At 35.1% G+C, this 22811-nt stretch overlaps 1 protein-coding gene across 5 annotated transcripts in view; it reads left to right on the top strand.

Moving 5' to 3' along the window:
• The window catches only part of CFAP47 (cilia and flagella associated protein 47), a 502530-nt gene that overhangs the window by 70561 nt on the left and 409158 nt on the right, over window positions 1-22811 (top strand). For all 5 annotated transcript variants that reach the window (XR_012026084.1, XR_012026085.1, XM_072815366.1 and 2 more), the window contains exons 20-21: window positions 2995-3139; window positions 7474-7568. Coding sequence is in view for 3 of the 5 variants with exons in the window: in XM_072815366.1 (XP_072671467.1) it covers window positions 2995-3139; window positions 7474-7568 (240 nt within the window). In the remaining 2 variants the exon portion in view is untranslated. The remainder of the gene's footprint in view (window positions 1-2994; window positions 3140-7473; window positions 7569-22811) is intronic.

Raw genomic sequence — 22811 nt, 5'->3', positions numbered from 1 at the left:
AAAAATATCTCATTATATAGTACTTTGACATGTAGAAATTAATATATGTAGTATAAATATGTGATGAAGCTGAATATTAAATGGAGGTTTCAGAATTCATCACTGAACTTAACTTTCAGAATACTATTAACACCATTAAAGTCATCTGTAGGCTTCATCATGATTCTACCCCTCTTTAAGAGATAACCACTCTAAAAAAAAAAAAAAGAGAGAGAGAGAGAGATAACCGCTTTACTGAATTTTCTGATTATTCTCCCTTTACTTTTTCTAATTGACTCACCACATATGTATGAATTCCTTAACAATTCATTAGTTTAGTTTGTTCACTTTTGAGCTTGATGATAAAGATGTGCTGTGTGTAGTCTTTGGTGAGTTACTTTTAACTGTATATTGCATTTCCAAAATGCATCTAAGTTGCGTGTAGCTGTATTTTCTCACTACTGCTTAATAGTCCATTATATAGGCCTGTTTTAATTTGTAGACTCATTCTGTTGTCCATTCAATTAGATGTTTCTTTTTTTGTTATTGCAAACACTACAGCTGGAAATATTCATGTATATATCTTGTGAGGTACAGATGCCAGAGTTTCCCTAGGAGTGGAGTTGCTAAGTCATAGAATGTGTGCATTTTTGGCTTCACAAGATAGTTTCCATATTTTCTTCTCAAGTTTCCATTGCTCCACATGCCATTGCTCCATAAGTTGTATTTTAAGACTTAATGTTTACCAGTCTACTAGGTATAAAATGATATCTCACTGTGGTCTTGATTTGTATTTTCTGAACTATAGTTATATTTATTTTTTTAAATTATTGTTGTGTACCCTGATAAAATTTTGTTCTACAATTGTTAGAGTATACACGCATACTTTTTTTTTTTTCTGGCAAGTCTTTCAGGAATTAAATCTGGTCTTGTCTATCTAAAAACTTTACCCTGGTCCTTCAAAGCAGGCCCATGTGCCCCTCCATTGTGACATTCTTAAGGTGTTACAAACATCTTAAACTCTAGAAACATCTTCATCAAGGCAATTGCCATATTATTTTCAGGTTATCTGCACTTTTGTCCTTCTTTCCTACTAGTACTACAGCACCTTGCACCATTCTGGTACTGAATTAAACTGAGCAAAAATGGATGAGGCTGCCAGTGCCTCAGGTAGGGCCTCGTTACTAGTCTGTACTTTAATGGCATCACCACAATTCTAGTGTCTGACTTTGAGTTATAATTTTCTAACCTATATTTTATTTGATACTGAAGGCGTGATAGGTATAGATAGATTGAGAGACACTAGGCTAGCTTGTCCAAGACTATGGTGATTCTTGGAGGTTAAACCCTGTGGTATCCAGAGTGCTTTCTCCATTGCCATGGTGTTTCTCCTTGAACATTATTAGAAGTGTATTGAGACTTTGACTACTTTATTTCCATATTCTGAAGGCATTTGTGGCATGCTTTGCATGTTATGGTACAATTGAGTAATTTTTGAGACTTTATATTAAGATATATCAATATTCTCTGATTATGTTAAGTTTTAAACATGGCTGCCTAGCTGCCTTTTAAAAAATAATATTCTGGCATCATCAGTAAGACATTTAATAATTGTATGGCATTGACTATGTATCTTAATAACAATTAGGACATTTTATCCAAATGAGCATATGTACAAGGCCAGAATAGTGTAAGAGAAGTAATTTTTTTTTTTTTTGCATATACAAAGCATCAAGCTTTTATTACCTGTATTGGATTTTACAGATTTTACCTCTAGAACCGGGTTGATATTTTAGGTGAAACAAATAGTGGCCGGTTGACCTTAATGCAATAATTTCCTTAACATTAGGATACTGTTGCCACTTTCTCTTTAATGTTGTATGTAATTATTTTACTAAGTAACTAAGGCTATATATATATATATATATATATATATATATATATATATATATATAGCCATATCTGCCATAAGAAGAGTTCTACAGAGCTTTGTGATGTAGGCACATACCTGGAAGGTAAGCTAAAGTTAAGATACATTCAATAAGCATTCCTTACCTATATTAAAGCTAGGCATTAGGTGCTAGGAATACAAAAATGAATCAGGCCTATGGTCCACTAGGAGAGACAGATTGGTAAACAAATAAACATGTTTTCTGATGTTGTAATGGTGAGGGAAAAGAAGGAACAGAAGTAGTTCCAAGCACAGTATAATAAAATATAATTTATCTAACTGGGATTTGAAGGATACATAATATTTTATCAGGCAATTCTGAGTTAGAGAAAAGCCTTCCTAACAGAAGGGACACACTGATAAAGACACAGAACGGTGAAACATCAGGTATTGATTGGAAATGGCAGTGCATATAGCTTGCTGAAGTATGAATGACAGGATAGGAGTGGAGAAAGGTGAGGCAGAGGAAGGTCAAGGTGAACTTTAGAGCCTGCTGAGGCACTTGGACATTGTCTGGTAGTTGGAGGAGAATCATCACATTTTAAGATAGGAAGTGCACATTTTTGATTAATTTAATTGTGACTTATCTGTGGAGAGGAGAATCGGAGAAAGTACAAATCTAGAAATGAAATGGTAAGTGATGAATTATTAATTTCATACAATTACGTTAAGGATAAGAGGTGAAGGAGGCAGGATAAATGGGATTTGGTAGCTGATTACATAGAGGAGGTAGGGGAGAGGAAGGAAAATGTGACCAGTTTTGCTAGAGAACAGGAGTTTTAATATCCTTGATGAAAAATAACAGTATACATTTTTCATTGAGGTATAATTGACCTATAACATTATGTTAGTTTTATGTGTACCACATAGTGATTCAATATTTGTATGTATTGCAAAATGATCACCATAATGAGTCTATTTAACATCTATCACCAAATATAGTTACATTCTTTCTCTTGTGATAAGAACTTTAAGGTCTACTCTCAAAGTGTAATTTTTGATTTACATTATTTTCATAAAATATTATTCTGCTTTCTAATTATTTCTCTCTTTTTAAATTTTAGGATGTATTCAACTTCAGTGGTACCTATGTTGGTACTACTCAGATTATCCCATTTATAATAAAAAACAAAGGCATAACACGTGCCAGAGTGGAATTTAATCTACAAGACTTTGAATATTTTTCTTTGGATTTTAAAGATAAATCAAGTATGGCTTCTATACTATAATGATACTCTTATAAGATAGTTTTAAGTTGCTTTACGGTATAATGCTAAAAATACTGTAAGTCAAGGGCAATTGTTCTTAAATATTTTTAATTACTTAATGCATGCTTTTCTTATTTCTGTAACCCACCATGGTTTTATTTCTAGAAATATATCAATGTTAATATCAGAATGCTTTGGTGATTTATAACATATAACTATGCTTAGTTGATTTAATATAGTTAGTTAAGAATGTTACATATAAGTAAAAGAAAATAAGGTTAAGCATATACTGTAAATGAAAATGAAATAATTAATTGCTAATTTTAATTGCCCAAGAATTTCAGGTAAATGTCTTTAGAGAGTTCTTTATATATGTTTACTCATGTATTAAGTAACTTTATGTCACATTAAGTTTAAAAGATAGGCACTTCTACAAAGACATTTCATTTGTTTGCTCCAAGGGTTGGCACAGTAAGGCTTGTGGGCTAATCTGGCATGATACATGTTTTTATAAATAAAATTTTATTAGAGTACAGACACATTTGTTTGTGTACTGTTTATGGCTGCTTGCATACTATTATGGCAGAGTTTAATAGTTGAGAAAGAAACCATATGGCTTGCAGAGCCTACAGTACTTCATATCTGGACCCTTATAGAAAGTTTGCCAACCATTAGTTTGGTCATTTCTTCTTCAATAAATGTTTGTTGCATACCAATCATATGCTAGATACTAGACTTTGAGTGTGTAAAGATAATAAGATATTTTACATGTTCTCAAGAAGTATACAGCAAGTGTATCAGTCAGGATTTTAGTAGTTAACAGATGACTCACTCAAAGGGTTTAACTGAAGAGAGTTTAATGAAGGAATTATCTATGGAGGTGGTTGCTGGATTAAAAGAAATCAACCAGGAATGGATGCTGCTACTACCTCTGCACCTGAAGGACTAACAGGAGGCAAGGTATTACTGCAACCCCGTGACCGGTGAAACTATGAAAGAGGAGCCAATTGATAAGAGCTTTAGCTGTAAGGGAATTGCAGCTATGCCAGAACCGTAGACAAGGCAGTGAAGACATGAAGGCATAAATACCTCCTACCTTCTGATAGCCTACTGGTGTGTCTGTGAGGTTGAACCAAGTCAGAGGCAGAAGAGCAAGAGGGCCTAGATGAGTTGACCTATAGAAGTCAGGACAGAGCAGAACAGAGAAAGGTGGCTATTGAATCTAAGTGACAAATGAAGAACATCTGTAACAGTAGGTGAAGTGGTCAAAGGATCAGCTTATTACCATCAAGCATGGCAGGTTCTGTGAGACAAGTAGATTCATGGTACTAAGGGACCGTATGTTAGGGAAGACCAGCAATCAGCCTAAGGAAAGATTTCTTGGAGAAGTTCATGCCTAATCCTAGTCTTGCAGATACACAAGAAAAGGGGGAATATGTAAAAGAATGCAAGCAAGGGTCTAGAAATGAGTCAATATGGTAAGTAGTTCAAGATGTCCAGAGTGTGTGGGAACCCTGGGTGGCGCAGCGGTTTGGCACCTGCCTTTGGCCCAGGGCGCGATCCTGGAGACCCGGGATCGAATCCCACGTCGGGCTCCCGGTGCATGGAGCCTGCTTCTCCCTCTGCCTGTGTCTCTGCCTCTCCCTCTCTCTCTCTCTCTCTCTCTCTCTCTGTGACTATCATAAATAAATTTTAAAAATTTAAATTAAAAAAAAAAAAAGATGTCCAGAGTGTGGAAGAACAGGACTGGAAGGGCAAGTGAGATCCAGGTCATGAAGGATCTTTTCTGGACTTTTCTTCTGGAGAATAGGCAGCACCATCAGAGGACATATATCTAGGCAGTGATATGATCAGAACTCACATTTTGCTAATTTTTCTTTTGGAGCAAAGTTGAAAATGGGCTGGAGGAACATGTGGAAATGGGAAAAGGTAAGACCAGAGAGAAGGAGGTCAGCTAGGGGTTGTGGCCATCTAGGTGAGAAGTGATGAAAGCCCGAACACAGGGAGTGGTGCTAGAGATGGGAAGCAAGGGAGTATGAAGGTGTCGAGACAGAAGTGCTCTGACTTGGTTACCAAGAGGACATGGGTATTAGGGAGGAGGAGCCAGGCTCAAATCTCTCTCAGGTTTTGATTATAAGAGGTAAATGACTGGAGGTAAAATTCATGGTTGATGTAATACAGGAGGAGGATCAGGTTTAGGTGAGCGTGGTATATAATAAGACTGTGCGCTAGCCCAGGAATGATAGCAGCAGGCAACTGGAAATACATATGAAGTCCATATTCTTCTTCTTCTTCTTTTTTTATTCTGGATGCTGAAACTTTAGTTGCTTAATACTTTACTCTCACTGACTGCCTCATATACAGTCATGCACCTTGTTCATTGGATCACAGACTCTTGTTAATCTGCAAAACTAGTCTGCAAAGTACATTCGTTTCCACAATTTTGCCTTATCCCTCACTTAAGCCTCCTTTGAGGCCACTGCATCATCTTTTCAAATGCTTCCCCTGCCTCTAAGCTTTTCTCCTCAGACCTCTTCTGGGAGTGAGCTCCCTAAAGCAAGAATCTTATCACATCTATCCTCTACTCAAAAACTTTTGCTGGTTTCTTATTACCAATAGCAGGGTTCTTAGCAGCAGGCTACTCACACAGTCTAGGAGATACTTCCCTTGATCTTAATAATTATTAACAATTTGCAGTAAAGTTTATACTTAAAATGTTCTGAAAATGTGTTTCATTATTACAAGTATTTTAACACATAAATACCCTCCTGTGACAAATTAGACTTGGTTTTCCTCATGATCATTTCAAGATTATTGGATAGAGGAGTTATGGGAGAGGAAATGTTGAGGACCATTTGGGTATGACTCCACCTTGTCTTTCCTGTCACCTTTCCCATTGCAGGCTCCTCTGTCTGTCTCTGCTGCAGCCAGATTGTGTTCCATGTTTCCTTCCAATGGCACTGGGCTCCCCTTCTCCTAGCATGATTCTTCCTCTTTTGTTCCTGATGTCTGCGATCCCACCCTCTTTTATAAAATAGCTTAAAACTCATGAGTTCCTATGAGTATTTAGCCCCATACCCATGCCTGTCCAGTTGGTTGAAATTATTTTTTTTAATCTTTACTCCCCTAGGACATTGTGTAAGTCTCATTTTAGCACTAACAATGTCTGCCTTATATCAAAGAGAGTTGTGTACCTGTTTGACTGCCCAACTACACTGTGAGATCCACGAGGTCAAGGACTATGTTTATAATTGTTGTTTTCTGCTAGACTTGTCCAATATAGTGCTGTGTGCATTATAGGCACTCAAGAAATATTTACTGAAGCTGTCTTGGATTATTGCATGTCACCAACTATATGTTTATATATATTCCAAATATATTTGAGTATTTATCCATCTGTTTTTATTATATTTTCTATGTTCCAGATACATACCCATTCTAGGTGGGCATTCTTTGCTGTATAATATGTGTATCTTTTCCCACACTACAAACTGTGCTGGTGTTAATATACACTGTATGAATTTTTTGGTCATGTAATAGTTTTTTCATCATAGTGAGTGAAATTGAGTAAGTTAAAGGCGGGTGCAATGAGTTATTGAAGTTCATTTCCACCTAGGGGTGATTGAAATGATCATCATTCCTTGGATTAATCAGAAAACTTGAGGGAGAAAATAAGAGTTTTTAGAATTGTTTAGATGAGGACAGAGGTTCTACTATAACAAACATTTGATCTTTCAGGAACTGGTAGAAGTTTCTGTAAGTGGTTATAATTTTTTACCCTGAAGTTTGCATTATTTTTTGACAATTGTTTCTGTATCTCCATCTAATGCTTTTATGTCTGGACTGATTCTATTTTGTCAAAAAGTGACCTTGGATAAAATTGTCTTTATCTTCACTGTAGCCTCTTGGAGGCATCAGAGAAGATCTGGGTCTTCCCTGCTATCTTTGCTGGAGAGGGAGTCTCTCACTTTCTTGGGCCTAAGATTCAGTCCCTTACTTGACTTTGACCTTCATTCCTTTCTATATCCTTGTGAATATGGCTGTGATATGCTCCTTGACCTTTGGAGATTTTAAAAGATGGGTTTACTGTTTGCTTTGCTAATTGAATCTATGTTTGATGCATGTTTGAATATCAGTTTTGCTGATTGGAACCTTGGTATTGAGTCATTCTTTAACCAACAGCAACCATATGCAGTCCTGCACAGTAACTGGTTTTTTACTATTATAAACATGTTAATGAGGTTTCTCAAAATTTCATTTCTACATTTAATAGTGGTATTATAGATATGTATCTGGCTTTTAAAATATATATGTTCTTTTTTTTATGTCTTATAGAGGAATTCAAAGACCGTGCATTTCCTGACATATATTCTTTGGAGTTAGAGGAAGGCACATCCCTGGAATGTGGCATAGCATTTTCTCCCAAAGAGGTATGTTCAGCTTTCTATTACTCATATGACTGGAGAGTAGAGGAGTTAAGATAATCCTAACTCAGAAGCTATCAAAGATCACCTAAGCTCCTTTTGCTCTGGGTCTTTTTCTAACTTGTACGCATGGCTGAGTATATCTTTTAATTCAGTAAGATGGTTGCTAGAAGTGCCTGGCTCATGCTTGCAGAGTATCTCAGGAGGTACAGAGAGCATAAACAAGGAAACTATGGTCTCAGTTCTGCTCTCTAGAGAACTCAAGATATGACATGTTATGAAGGACACTCGAGGCTAACTCAAAATCACTTATATTTGAGCCAGCATGTACTTTGTACTTATATTTAATGCTCTTGGAATCATGACCTGAAATTACCAGAGGATTTAAGAGGGGTTGCTGTGATACTGTTTTTTTTTTTAAATAGTGTCCCTCGATGTTTAATAATTTAAAAACAACAAACAAAAGAAAAGAAAACACCTTTCCTGGAATATGCCCAAGAGTGAGACGTACCATTGGCAAAGTTTCAGGGGCCATTTCTCATATGTTTTTCCTTCAGAGATTTTGCTACAAAAGTGCCAAGGAGAAAGCTTCTTGCTACCCATGATGTGGAAAGTCATGTTGCTGCATCCTCCTAAATAGGAATCAAATTTCTCCTTGACAATTAGAGTATAACATTCTTTTTAAAAACTTTTTTAAAGATTTTATTTATTTATTCATGAGAGACACAGAGAGAGAGAGAGAGGGAGAGAGAGAAGGGCAGAGACACAGGCAGAGGGAGAAGCAGGCTCCATACAGGGAGCCCAATGTGGGACTTGATCCCAGGACCCCAGGATCATGACCTGAGCCAAAGGTAGATGCTCAACCACTGAGCTACCCAGGCATCCCTAGAGTATAATATTCTTACACCAAAACACTTTATATATTCCAACATAACTAGCATGAAGCCTTGTACCCAATAGGTAGAATAGAAAGAACTAAGTGAAAATAATAACACAGTAAGAGAGCTTATTGAATGCAAGGTACTGTCTATCCATTCTTAGTTATGTCACTGAAATACAGTTTCCTGAGATTTAAATCTTATTTTAGGAACAACGATAGCTGTTACTTACCTTTCAGGAGGAAAAGGTAAAAGAAATGTGAGGACATCTTTAGATTTAAGAAAATGCTTAAGAGCATTTTGCTTTTTTAAGTACATTGGTTGGGGTATGTTTTATGGATATTGTGCACATGTGATTCACATGGAACGATATCGTCTACAGAGTTCACTGGTGTCTCTTCTAGCTGTAGGCAAACGTAGTGCATGAGGTAGCAAAAGCTACTTTTCTGACATTAGAGAACATGAAAATTCTCATCTTATACACAATATTAAGTATACACAGTTGTATACTATATTATATTTGATTTCCATAGGTTTCATCTACATTAATGAACAATCATATTTAGATACTTTTAATTTTATTTATTTTGGAAAAAAATCTATTTTTTTTAATTGAAGTACAATTAGCATACAGTGTTATATTAGTCTCAGGTGTACAAAATAATGATTCAGTAATTCTTTACATTACTCAGTGTTCATCACTGTAAGTGTACTCTTAATCCCCATCACCTGTTTCATCCATCCACCCACTCACTTCCCCTCTGGTAACCATCTCTTCTCTAGATAAATACTTTTTACCAAGGTTATCAAGAAGAGAGAGAAAATTATTTCTTTTTTTTTTTGAAAATTATCTTGCAAATATTTTACTTTGGCCTAATTTAGGCTATCAGATAATATCAGAGTACAAATATTATTTAGGTCTTCCTTTTATCTTTTCAGCAAAGGACTTTGAAGTGCATGAAATATTGTCAGAATATTTTTAATTTGTCTTTCTAATTCAGACAAAAAGCATAATCAACAAGTTACTTGAAGAGATTCAGGAGATGTTTTTCTTTTTACTTTTTACAGTAGTTTTTTCCAATTTTTATTTATTTATTTGACAGAGAGAGAGAGCAAGCATAAGCAGGGGGAGTGGCAGGCAGAGGGAAAGGGAGAAGCAGGCTCCCCAGCAAGCAGGGAGCCCAATGTGGGGCTGGATCCCAGGACCCTGGGATCATGACCCAAGCCAGAAGAAGACACTCAACTGACTGAGCCACCCAGATGCCCCTAATTTTTACAGTATTCTAAAGTCTTCTCAACTCTCACATACCCTGACCATTTGCAAGTTTCGTCAGCATCAACTTATATTTTAATCGAACATGTCACTGATACTCTCTTCCTGCTTCTTAAAATGGGAGTTTAGAAGAGCAGAAAGAAAAAAATAAGTAGTAATAATCCCAATACTTAACAATGACCCCTGGTTATATTTAGGACTCTCTGCTTTTCTCCCTCTCCCTCTGTCTCTCTCCATACTTATATTTCTATAATTGCAATGAGATAATACTTTATGAATTATCTTTAACCAGCATTTTATTACTCAATGTATCAATTAAAATGTTATGGTTAACTTTTTGTGTCATTAAGTATTCTAAATACAATCTAACTTTTTAGGGATGATCTATCCTATTATTTAGTGGCTATATCATGTTATACTCCCTTCACTAATCCTTCTTACTATACACTTAAGATATTTCCATTTTGGGGGCTTTATAAATGATACTGTGGGAAACATCCTTGTAGGTAAATGTTTGATTTTGTATTATTTATTTTCATTATATCTTTCTAGAAGGAGAATAGTTGGGTCAAACTCTATGTACATATTTTAGGCTGTTGGTATGTTTTGCCAAATTGCTCTCCAAAAAAGTTATACTAGTTATACTAAATGCCAGTAACAGTGTAAAATGTTGCTCATTGTCTTTGTATAACTAGGCTGAATCAATTATATATGCATGCATGTATAATATTCTGACAATCTTATAGGTGAAAGATCATTTTAAATTGCATATCTTGAATTCCTCTTGCATAACAAACTACCCTACAACAGTAGTGATTTATTTGCTAACAATTTGGCCAGGTTGGTACTGTTAAAATTCTTTGAATTCTCTGGTAGGATAAGTGGCCTCTATTATTTTCTTTTTACACTATTATTGGCCAGTTTTCTGTTTTATTTTTCCTGATAAACTTTGGAAACATTTTCTCAAGTTTATAGCTAGCTATAAGTTCTATGGGGATTTTGATTTGCATTGCATTAAACTAATAAAATTACAAGGAAGTGATTTCTGTATAAAACTGAGCTTCCTATTCAGAAATAAGATAAGCCTTTTATTTTATTTATTATTTTTTAAAGATAAGTTTTTTTTTGAGAGAGAAAGAAAGAAGGAGCATGAGCTAGAGAAGGAGCAGAGGGAGAGCATCTTCAAGCAGACTCCCCACTGAGCACGGAGGCTGAGGAGGGGCTGAATCTCATGACCCATGAGATCATGACCTGAGCTGAAGGAAACCAAGAGTCAGATGCTCAAAGAACTGAGCCACCCAGGGACCCCAAGCCTTTTATTTTATTAAAATGTTTTATACTACTCAGCAAATTTTGAAACATTTTGAAGTAATTTTTCTGTTTTGTGCTGTGTAAATGGTTTGGGTTTTATGTATTTTATGCTCTTAAATTTCAAAAATAATGTTCGTGAGGTACATATAGTACTGTCTCTCTTGGGGTGCTTGGGTGGTTCAGTCAGTTAAGTGTCCAACTCTTGATCTCAGCCCAGGTCTTGACCTCAGGAATCGTGAGTTCCAGCCCCACATCAGGCTCCACACCAGGTATGGGGTCTGCTTAAAAAAACAACAAAAAACTCCAACTGTCCTTCCTACTTTAAACTTCAATTATTTTATTATTTATTTTTAAAAAAGATTTTATTTATTTATTCATGAGAGACATAGAGAGAGAGAGAGGCAGAGACATAGGCAGAGGGAGAAGCAGGCTCTATGCAAGGAGCCTGATATGGGACTTGATCCCAGGACTCTGGGATCACACCCTGAGCTGAAGACAGATGCTCAACTGCTGAGCCACCCAGGTGTCCCAACTTCAATTAGTTTAAATTATCCTTCAATTTATTTTAGATTTTTCAGGAATACCGTAATAGACTGCAAATATTGTTGTCTCTTCCATAAATAATTATAATTTTTACCTGTTTTTCTTATATTATGTTGTTTAGAACTTCCAGAACAAAGTCACATTATTTTCTTGGCTTATCTTATTCCTACTTTTCTGTGAAGCAACATGTTTTAAGCTCATGTTCAAAATATTTTTCTAGTACTAATTTAATACAAATTTAATCAAAATAGATACAGATTTTTTTACTTAGTTAAATATTTTTATGCCATCAATCAAATTATTATTCAAGGAGGAAAGCAGTTTGATATAGTTCTACATTATATTTGTAGCATTAGTATATTTTTTTGGTACCCATCAAATAATCACTAAGTATCTATTCTATAAGTAAATTAAAATGTAGTGCATAAATCTGCACATTCACTTTTGAGAACTTGTTCTGTTTTTTCTTTTGGATACTTAGAATTGAAATTAATGAGGAAAGGGTATGTGTATTTTAATTATTGTCACATATATCCACATTGCCACCATAAAACTTATATCAATTTATATTTCCATTGATAATTATCATTCAACAAATATTTATTGAGCACCTACTAGCAACCCAGCAGTCTTCTGGACCTTGGGGTTATAGTAGAAAGCTTACATCCTAGTGTGGTACCATGCTGTCTTTTCTTCATATCTTCTTCTTTACACTGGGTATTATCATTTACCATTGTAAAGGACACATGCGACAGAAGTCCAATGTAACTGTTTTGTTTTGTTTTTTGTCACTTGTGCTTTCTGGTGTCATATCTAAGAAGCTATTTCCTAGCTCAAATCATAAAGATTTCTGTTTGCTTTTAAGAGTTTTATAGCATTACCTCTTATGTTTAGATCTATGATCCATTTTGAATTATTGCATGCTATAAGAATCTAATTTCATTCTTTTGCATGCAATGTCCATTTGTTCCAGGAGAATTTATTGAAAATATTATTTTACCACATTAAACTGCCTTGGCACCCTTGTCTATAGTCAGTTAAACATAAATATATGTGTTTATCTCTGGAGTTTCAATTCTGTTCCATTGACCTAGATGTCTTCACTCATTCCAATAACACAATGTCTTGATTAGTATAGTAAATTTTGTAGTAATTTTTGAAATTGGAAAATGTGAGTACATCAATTTTGTTCTTCTTCAGTAATATTTTTGGCTAATTTGTGGTCCAGGCACTTCCATATGAATTTTAGGATTACCTTGCCAATTACTGCAAAAAAAAAAAAAAAAATCCAGCTGGGATTTTTTTTAAACAAAGATTTTATGTATTTATTTGAGTGAGAGAGAGAGAGAGCATGACAGAGAGAGCATAAATGAAGAGGAGGGACAGAGGGAGTGGGAGAAGCAGACTCTGAACTGAGCAGGGAGCCTGATGCAGGGTGATCCCAGAACCCTGGCATCATGAGCTGAGCTGAAGGCAGGTGCTTAACCAACTGAGCCACCCAGATCCCCCCCCCCCCCCACAGCTGGGATTTTGATAAGGATTGTGAAGAATCTATAGATCAATTTGAGGGGGTATTACCATCTTAACAATATTAAGTCTTCTAAGCCATGAACATGTGATGTTTTTGCATTGATTTAGGTTTTTAATTTCTTTCAACAATGTTTTGTAGTCTTCAGTGTACAAAGTTCCTACTTCTTTATTAATTTTATTTATAACATTTTAATGCTATTGTAAATGAGATTGTTTTCTTAATTTCATTTGCAAATTATTCATGTTAAGTGTATAGAAAAAATTGATTTTAAACATTGATCTAGTATTTTGTAACCTTATTGAACTTATTCATTAGTTCTAGTAGTTTGTTAGTAAATTCCTTAGAATTTTCTATAAGAATATGCCTTCTGCAAATAGAGAAAATTTTACTTCCAATCTGAAAAATTGTTTTACTCTCTGAGTTTTCAATCTGAAAAGTTTTTTGTCCAATCTGGAAAAATTTCCCCCGGATTTCCAGAACAATGTGGTTTAGAAGTGGTGGAGCAAATGTATTAACTTGTTCCTGTTATTAGAAGGAAAGCATCAATCTTTCATCTTTAAATATGATGTTAACAATTTTTTTTTTGTAGATTCCTTTCTTCAGGTTAAGGAAGTTCTCTTCTATTCCTGGATATTTTGATCATGGAAGAAATTTGGATTTTGTCAAACATTTTTGGCATCTATTTTAATGATCTTGATTTGTCCTCTATTGATATGCATTATTTTGATTGATTTCTATGTGTTAAACCAACTTTACATTTCTGGGATAAATCCTACTTGATCATTATACTTGGAGTATAATCTTTTTTACATATTACTGCATCCAATTTCCTTTGTATTTTCTTTTTTTTTTTTTAATTTTTATTTATTTATGATAGTCACAGAGAGAGAGAGAGAGAGAGAGAGAGGCAGAGACACAGGCAGAGGGAGAAGCAGGCTCCATGCACCGGGAGCCCGATGTGGGACTCGATCCTGGGTCTCCAGGATCGCGCCCTGGGCCAAAGGCAGGCGCCAAACCACTGCGCCACCCAGGGATCCCTCCTTTGTATTTTCTTGAGGGGTTTTGCATCTATGCTCATAAGGAATATTGATCTGTAGTTTCCTTCCTTCAAATGTCTTTGTTTGGTTTTGGTATCAGGGTAATATTGACTTAGAATGAGGTGATAAGTGTCCTCTCTTCTATTTTTGAAAGAATTTATGAAGGATTGTATTGTAAATCTTTTTAAATTTTGTGCTATATTTCACCATTGAAATCATCTGGTCTTTGGCTTTCTTTTGTCATATTTATTTTAAACTACTAAGTCAATCTATTTGCTTGTTATGGATCTATTCAAATTTTTTTCTTTTAAAAATTATAATCCTTTAATTGATAATTATATAGTACTTAGACTTTATAAAGTACTCATATATCTAATATCACTTTAGTTCCATGTGAATCCAATAAGACCAGCATTAATACCTTAGATTTTTCTCCCCTTTTCTTTCTTTCTTTTTGTTTTTTTTTTTTTTAAGATTTTATTTATTTATTCATGACAGACACAAAGAAGCAGAGAGAAGCAGAAACATGGACAGAGGGAGAAGCAGGCTTCTTGTAGGGAGTCCCGCTGCAGGACTCAATCCCATGACCCCAGGATCATGCCCTAAGCCGAGGCAGATGCTCAACCACTGAGCCACCCAGGCGCCTCCTCCCCCTTTTTCCAGTCATAGAAGTCGATGCACAATGAAGCTAACTGACTTGTCAAGGCTACCTGCTGGTGAATTGTACAGCTTGAATAATACAATGTTACGTCCTCAACCTCCTGAACCACTGGACCCTAATGATACCATGTTAGGAATCCATACATGATGAAGAATAGTACATATTCCTTTAGCCAATAGACACAAAACTTTTGTATCTATTCTTTAGGTTTATTAACTTTTTTCCTAGTCATAAGCACTCAAAATCTTCAATTTCATAAAGTTACACTCATCTGAATTTCAATTACCACTTTACATGGTCTCTCTTCTGTTCCATTTTCCATATTCATAGGAAGAAATTACTTCCTTCTGGGATTAAATTTATTTGGAAGATAATTTCTAGATGCTTAACTCATTATATCTACAAGGGTATCTATAGAAGCAAATAAAGTAAGAACCCATAATACAATGGAAAAAAAGAAAAGAAATTGACGTTTGTCAGGAATTTGTAGAATGTTGGGAAATGCTATCTTAAATATACATGTGTACAAGACAACTCAAAAAATTAATATCATGTCATTAGAGGTGGCATTATTTGATACAAAATATCTGTCATCCCAGTTGTTAAGCATGAGTAGCAATTCTGTGTCAGATCAAATCATGGACAGACTTTAAAAAGTTTTTTGCATATATTCCTCTTCCTAAAAATATATAGCATCCAGAGCAAAAGGAGAGTTTCTCTTGTTTCTCATTCTTAAATTCTTTATTAGTATTACCTCTTAGACTTCATTTACAGATTTCATGAGTTTCCTCTGACTTATGTTCCACTTTGGATGGAGCCCATTTAATGTTGTTTCATTTCCTATTGTTCATTCTAAAATGACATGATGTTTCTTTAGTATTTATGTTTTCTCTCGGGAACTTTCTGTTTTGCTGTAATCAGTTCTCTGGCTTCCCTTAGAAAACTAAGGTCAATGGGTCTCTCCTACTTTCCCTGCTCCCTTTTATCTATATCTTAATAGTGGTTTCTAATACTTCTTCCAGGCAAGCTTCCCTGTTTTTTTTTTTAAATTGAGATATAATTGACATATAACTTATATTAGTTTCAGGTGTACAACATAATGATTTAATATGTGTGTATATTGTGAAATGATTACCACAATAGGTTTAGTTAACATCTGTGACCTCATGTAGTTGTTTTTTTCTTGTGATAAGATCTACTATCTTAAAAAAAAAAAAAGATCTATCTTAGCAACTTTGAAGGATAACAATATAGTATTATTAACTATAGTCACCATCTGTACATTGTATCCCCAGGACTTATAACTGGAAGTTTGTATTTTTTGAACAATTTCACTCATTTAATGGTTGAAAGTGGTCAAATTTTCTGTTTCTTCTTTAGAAATTTTATCAAAGTTATCTAATTTGTTGGCATACAGTTATTCATGGTGTTCTTTTATTATTTTTATTTCTGAAGGATAGGAAATAATGTTCTTTCTTTCTGACTTTATTTTATTTTAAAATTGAGTCATCTCTCTTTTCATCTTGGTCAGCCTATCTAACTGTTTTGCCGTTTTATTGATATTTTTAAGATTTAATTTTTGGTATAGTTGATTTTCTATACTGTTTTTGATTATTTCATATATTTCCCCTTTGTTGTTTATTGTTTACTTCCTTCTGCTTACTTTGAGTTTAGTTTGCTTTGCTTTTTATTTTACCTTGTCTTTTTTTAAGGTGGAAGGTAAGGCTATTGAATTGAGATCTTATTTTTTTATATAGGTTTTAAAGCTATACTTTTCCCTTTAAGCATTGTTTTACCTGTATTCAAAAGTTTTGGTCTGTTGTGTTTAATTTCTGTTCAGCAAAGAGTTTTGCAATTTCTTTTTTTTTTTTAATTTTATATATTTATTCATGAGAGACACAGAGAGAGGCAGAGACACAGGCCAAGGGAGAAGAAGGCTCCCTGCAAGGAGCCCAACACGGGACTTGATCCTGGATCCCAGGATCACGCCCTGGGCCAAAGGCAGATGCTCAACCACTGAGCCACCCAGGCATCCCAAGTTTTGCAATTTCTTACATAAGTTTTTTCTTTGATCCATTTGTTATTTAGGATGTGTTGTTTAATTGCTACCTATTTGTGAATTTGCCAAATTTCCTTCTTTTATTGATTTCTAATATAATCCCATTGCAATTGGAGGCTATATTTTATATTATTTAAATAAATTTAAATTTATTGAAGCTTGTTTTATTACAATCTATATAGATTATTTAGCTATGTTGAGGTAAATCTAAAACTACTACTGAGTTGAAAATGATTGCATCTGGATTTGTATGTGTGTTTGTGCATGTATGTGTATTTGTATGTGTGTAAGTATATGATAGTGGAGGGAACAGAATGCTAATTTCTAAAATAAGCTATGTGGGATTATTTTGGTTTTATTTTTGCAAATCTGTACTCTTGTCATTTTGATAAAGACAATAACTCACAATAAAAAATAATCCTTTTGTGACAGGTTAATATTTTGAAGGATTATGTCTTTCTCCTAGTCAATGCCTGCAATTTGTATGTACATAGAAGCAAACACACACATACACACACAGAGATATTCTTCAATAAGAAACTAAGGGAAAGAAGAGAAAGAAGCAAATAATTTTGTATAGTAATTCAATCTATACATTTTCAAGTATGTTAAGATTAGTTTGTAAGCTTTCTTAATTAGTCTATGTTGTGATTTTATATTTTTATATAGTGGAAATATATAATTTGGTTTTTCTAAATCTTTTTAAAATTTTATTTATTTATTTATTTATTTATTTATTTATTTATTTATTTATGATAGACATAGAGAGAGAGAGAGGCAGAGACACAGGAGGAGGGAGAGAAGCAGGCTCCATGCCGGGATCCCGACTGGGACTCGATCCCGGGACTCCAGGATCGTGCCCTGGGCCAAAGGCAGGCGCCAAACTGCCGAGCCATCCAGGGATCCCCTATAATTTGGTTTTTATGTTATCATTCATCCACAGAATTTTAACTTGAGGGTCACTAAAAATTAGAAAAAGTACGTAATCCAATTTAAATTTGTTATATGACTTTTTTAAGAGGATTCATATGTAATTTGGTATTTTCATCTTTTGAGTTCAATTCCTGTTTAACATTGTCAACAATTAAAAACTTCTTAATCTCTTTTTTAATGTTTAGATTGTGGCTCTCCTAGGATTCTAAAAATTTGTTATAAAATTAAAATAAGTTGTTATATATTTAGTTCTCTAGAGTGCCACAAATTCTTAAGATTCTGAGTTGTTCTGCATTTACTAGATATTTTAAAGGGAGATTTACTTAGAATATTGGAATATAATTTAGTCCAACAATGAGATGAACATTTTAAAAAACCTTCAGCGATACTATACCCTGTGAGGCTTTGTTCTATAAATTTGTGCCTATGAGGCAGATTTTTTATTTGGTTTCTAGTCATTTCACATATCCTCCACTATGTTTATAACTAGCTGTAAATTATCTTTCTGTGTGTGTGTGTGTGTGTGTGTGTGTGTAGATAGATGTAAATAGTCAGTGGATACTCTCTTGATTGACCCATATAGCAGGCAAATGTATAATCAGCAATAAAGAGCATGATTTTTTTTAAAGATTTTATTTATTTATTCATGAGAGACACACACACAGAGAGAGAGAGGCAGAGACACAGGCAGAGGGAGAAGCAGGCTCCATGCAGGGAGCCCGATGTGGGACTCCATCCCCAGACTCCAGGATCATGCCCTGGGCCGAAGGTGGCGCTAAACCACTGAGCCACCCGGGCTGCCCTGATTTTTTTTTTAATTTAAATTTAGTTTGCCAACATATAGTATAACACCCAGTGCTCATCATATCACGTGCCCTCCTTACTGCCCATTACCCAGTTACCCCATCACCCCCTTCTCTCCCACACCTCTTTGTTTCTCAGAGTCCAGAGTCTCTCATGGTTTGTCTTCCTCTCTAATTTTTCCCCATTCAGTTTTCCCCCACTTCCCTTATGGTCCCTTTCACTATTTTTTATATTCCACATATGAATGAAACCATATGATAATTGTCTTTCTTTGATTGATTTATTTCACTCAGCATAATACCCTCCAGTTCCATCCACGTCGATATAAATGGAAGATATTCATCCTTTCTAATGGCTGAGTAAAATATACTGTAGTGTGTGTGTGTGTGTGTGTGTGTGTGTGTGTGTGTGTGTGTATTCTTTATCCATTTCTCTGTTGAAGGACATCATAGCTCCTTCCACAATTTGGCTATTGTGAACATTACTGCTAAGAACATTGGGGTGCTGGTGTCCTGTCATTTCACTACATCTGTATCTCTGGGGTAAATAACCCAGTACTGAATTGCTGGGTCATAGGGTAGCTCTATTTTTAACTTCTTGAGGAATCTTCACATGTTTTCCAGAGTGGCTGTACCAGAATGTATTCCCACCAATGGTGCGAGAGGTTTCCCCTTTCTCTACATCCTCGCCAGCATTTGTTGTTTCCTGTCTTATTAATTTTAGCCATTCTCACTGGTGTAAAGTAGTATTTCATTGTGGTTTTGATTTGTATTTCCCTGATGACAAGTGATGTGGAACATTTTTTCATATGCTTGTTGACCATGTGTAGGTCTTCTTTGGAGAAATGTCTGTTCATGTCTTCTGCCCATTTCTTGACTAGATTGTTTTTTGGGTGTTGATTTTGATAAGTTCTTTACAGATCTTGGATACTAGCCCTTTATCTGTTATATCATTTATAAATATCTTCTCCCATTCTGCAGGTTGTCTTTTAGTTTTGTCGACTGTTTCCTTTGCTGTGTAGAGCTTTTTATTTTGATGAAGTCCTAATAGTTCATTTTTGCTTTTGTTTCCCTTGCCTTTCTAGATGTGTTTTACAAGAGTTAAAAAAGGTTGCTTCCTGTGTTCTACTCTAGGATTTTCATGGATTCTTGTCTTACATTTAGATCTTCCAACCATTTTGAGGTTATGTTTGTGTATGGTGTAAGAGAATGGTCCAGTTTCATTCTTCTGCATGTGGCTGTCCAATTTTCCTAACACCATTTATTGAAGAGACTTTTTTCCAGTGGATATTCTTCCCTGATTTGTCGGAGATGAGTTGACCATAGAGTTGAGGGTCCATTTCTGGGTTCTCTATTCTGTTCTATTGATCTATGTGTCTATTTTTGTGCCAGTACCATGGTGTCTTGATGATCACAGCTTTGTAATATAGCTTGAAATCAGGCATTGTGATGCCCCTAGTTTTGGTTTTCTTTTTCAACATTCTTCTGGTTATTTGAGGTCTTTTCTGGTTCCATACAAATCTTAGGATTATTTGTTCCAAGTCTGTGAAGAAAGTCCATGGTATTTTGATAGAGATTCCATTGAATGTGTAAATTGCTCTGGATTGTACAAGGTTTGGATGCAATTAAAAATGCTAGTGGGCAATTATAGTTGTGTTTGGCATCCCTGACTAGAATGGTTTGTATACACTGTCATTCAAGTTTCTCCTTTCCTTGTGGTCTACTCATAATGTCTTTTGTCTTCTGAGTCAGTATATAGAGTTGTACTTCCTTATATGATAGCCACTAGCTATGTTTGGATATTTAAACTTTAAAGTTAAACAAAATAAAAAATGCATTTCCTTTGTCAAAATAGCCACATTTCAAGTTCTCAGGATCCACACATGGCTGTTGGAAAGTGTAGAACATTTTGTCATCACGGAAGGTTGTATATGACAGAAGGTTGTATATGATATAAGTATTTCCTGGTTTTTACCCTTAGTTTTCCTGCCTCTATGGCCCAGATTCGGCTCTGTGGCACAGGCTAATCTACAGTGGGTTGGTTGCTTTGAGGTTCTCATCTATCCTCCTCTATATTTGCCCTAAAGCTCTTAAAAATGAGGGAGAATTGTTAAATTTTTTCACTTTTTTCCTTTTTCTATCAACCTTTATCTTTTAAGGATATGCCACCTCTGAGTAAACTTTTTGCTGTGGTTATTCTGGATTTATAATCATTCTTACAGGAAGCTAGTATGATCCTTGAAGGACTAAAAGAGAGGACATTTGAGTGACACCTGCACCATAAAAATTTTTGTCTATCAGTACTGGCTGGGGGACTGAAATCTTCATCAGAATATAATTTTTCAATTTGAGGTATTCCTCTGTTTGAATGACACCAACTAGGAAAGTAATTAGTGTAGCACATATCACAAAACTTTCCAAGATTTCCCTCTTCATTAGATAGCTCAGGGTTTCACAGTGATAGTCCTCATTTCCTTTTCTCTCTCTGTGTCACTGAGTTTCTGTATAAGTGTTAAATCTTATATTCTTTCAGTTCTGTTGAGAGGATAAGATGTGGGTGGAGAAATCATGAACCTCTGAATTTTGCATTCTGAATAATTACAGGGCTACTTTAGGTACAAACTCATTTTATGTAAATTGTCTGTGAAGATGTGAGTTATGAGAAAGCAAGTCTAGTATAATTTCCCACATACACGCAATTGGCAATTAGAGAAGGCAGAGAATGAATCTCTGCTCTGTGAATTCAGCACACAGTTTTAGAAAATATATATGTTTTTAGAGGAAAGAAGGTCTCACACTTAAAATCAAAGAGATAGTTAAGGGCTGAGATAAGTATATCAAATTATCTTGAGAATTACCAACGTTATCATCTACAACATCAGACATTCTCAAATGAAGCCCACAGTCATGCTTTGTGTTAAGCCTCTCTCACCACTCCCATCTTCTGCTCCTATCATCCCTGACTTTGGGACCAAGTGCTAGATCCAGTGGCAGTCAAGATTCAGTACTCAGTGACTGTCAGAATTTTAACCCATCATGAACACACTTTACCTCAATCATCCCTCCAAGTGGATCTCTCTGTGAATAGATTCTCACCCCCACTAGCTCTGAGCTCCCTCACATTTGGCTTTTTTCCCCTTCCTATTTGCCCTCTAGGATCCCTATATTTACATGTCTTCAGTGGTTTTTCGAGCTTCCTTTCCCTTCATAGTTTCTTCATATGATGAACATGGCTCTCTTTAGGGCACTGCTTCTTATGTAGCCTTTCCTTTGGATCTGGGTGTGGCTCTAGAGGTGATGTTTTCTGGAAGTCTTGCTCCCTGGGTGGATTTTTCTAGATGGTCTTTATCTGTTAAAAATGGCTGCTTCTTTGAACTTCATATTATAGGAGTTTACCATTTTCCCTTACTCAGAGTAGTAATCTCTGGACATTGCTACCAGCCAGTCTCATTGTATAGTCTATACTCTACTCCTCTAATTTTCTGAGTGATTTCAGTATTCATATGGAGATCCATCCAGAACCCTGGCCTCCCATTTCCTTGTCTTCAGGTTTCCATTGGTCCCTTCTTCCATTCCCCTCAGCTTCTTCCATTGGGAATCCACTTCCATCCATTCCAGTCAGATGAGGATGATGGTTTGGGAAATATATTTGACTTTAAAATATATATTTATATTATATGAAAAAAACCTAGAACTTAAAGAATAAGATAGTAACCTAAAGATAATATAAATACCATTAAAATACATATGATAGTAAGTATTGATTTATATTAATATTCAAAGAAAAAAAACATAAACCAGAAGAGGAAACAAAGAAATGGGACAAAAATATAACTAGTTACTGATGATTAATAATGACAAATTCTAGGGGAAATAAAGTCAAGCAAAATTGTTTTAAGGACTGATATATGAAACCAGGTAGTATTTATACACGAAATATATCTTTATTCAATTTACTCCTTGACATCTGTGTATTGGTGTCATTGCAGAAATAGAATATCATGGGAATGAGTTGCTTGCTCTGATTTGTCAAAATAAATGAAACATTCATGAAAATAAAACAGGCTATAGTATTTTCTTGCTTCTATAATTCTGTTAGGAGAACAGTCTATTTTAAAAAGATTCTGTGACCAGAGATGGAATTCTCAGTGGTATGGCCAGTGTCTCAGTCTATTCAGGTGCTATAACAAGGTACCACAGACTGAGTAGTTTGTAAACAA

This window comes from Canis lupus, chromosome X (assembly GCF_048164855.1).
Source record: "Canis lupus baileyi chromosome X, mCanLup2.hap1, whole genome shotgun sequence".
In the NCBI taxonomy this organism is placed as follows: Eukaryota; Metazoa; Chordata; class Mammalia; order Carnivora; family Canidae; genus Canis; species Canis lupus.
The sequence above is the reverse complement of the archived record's forward strand: the minus strand, read 5'-3'. Positions and strand labels throughout refer to the sequence as shown.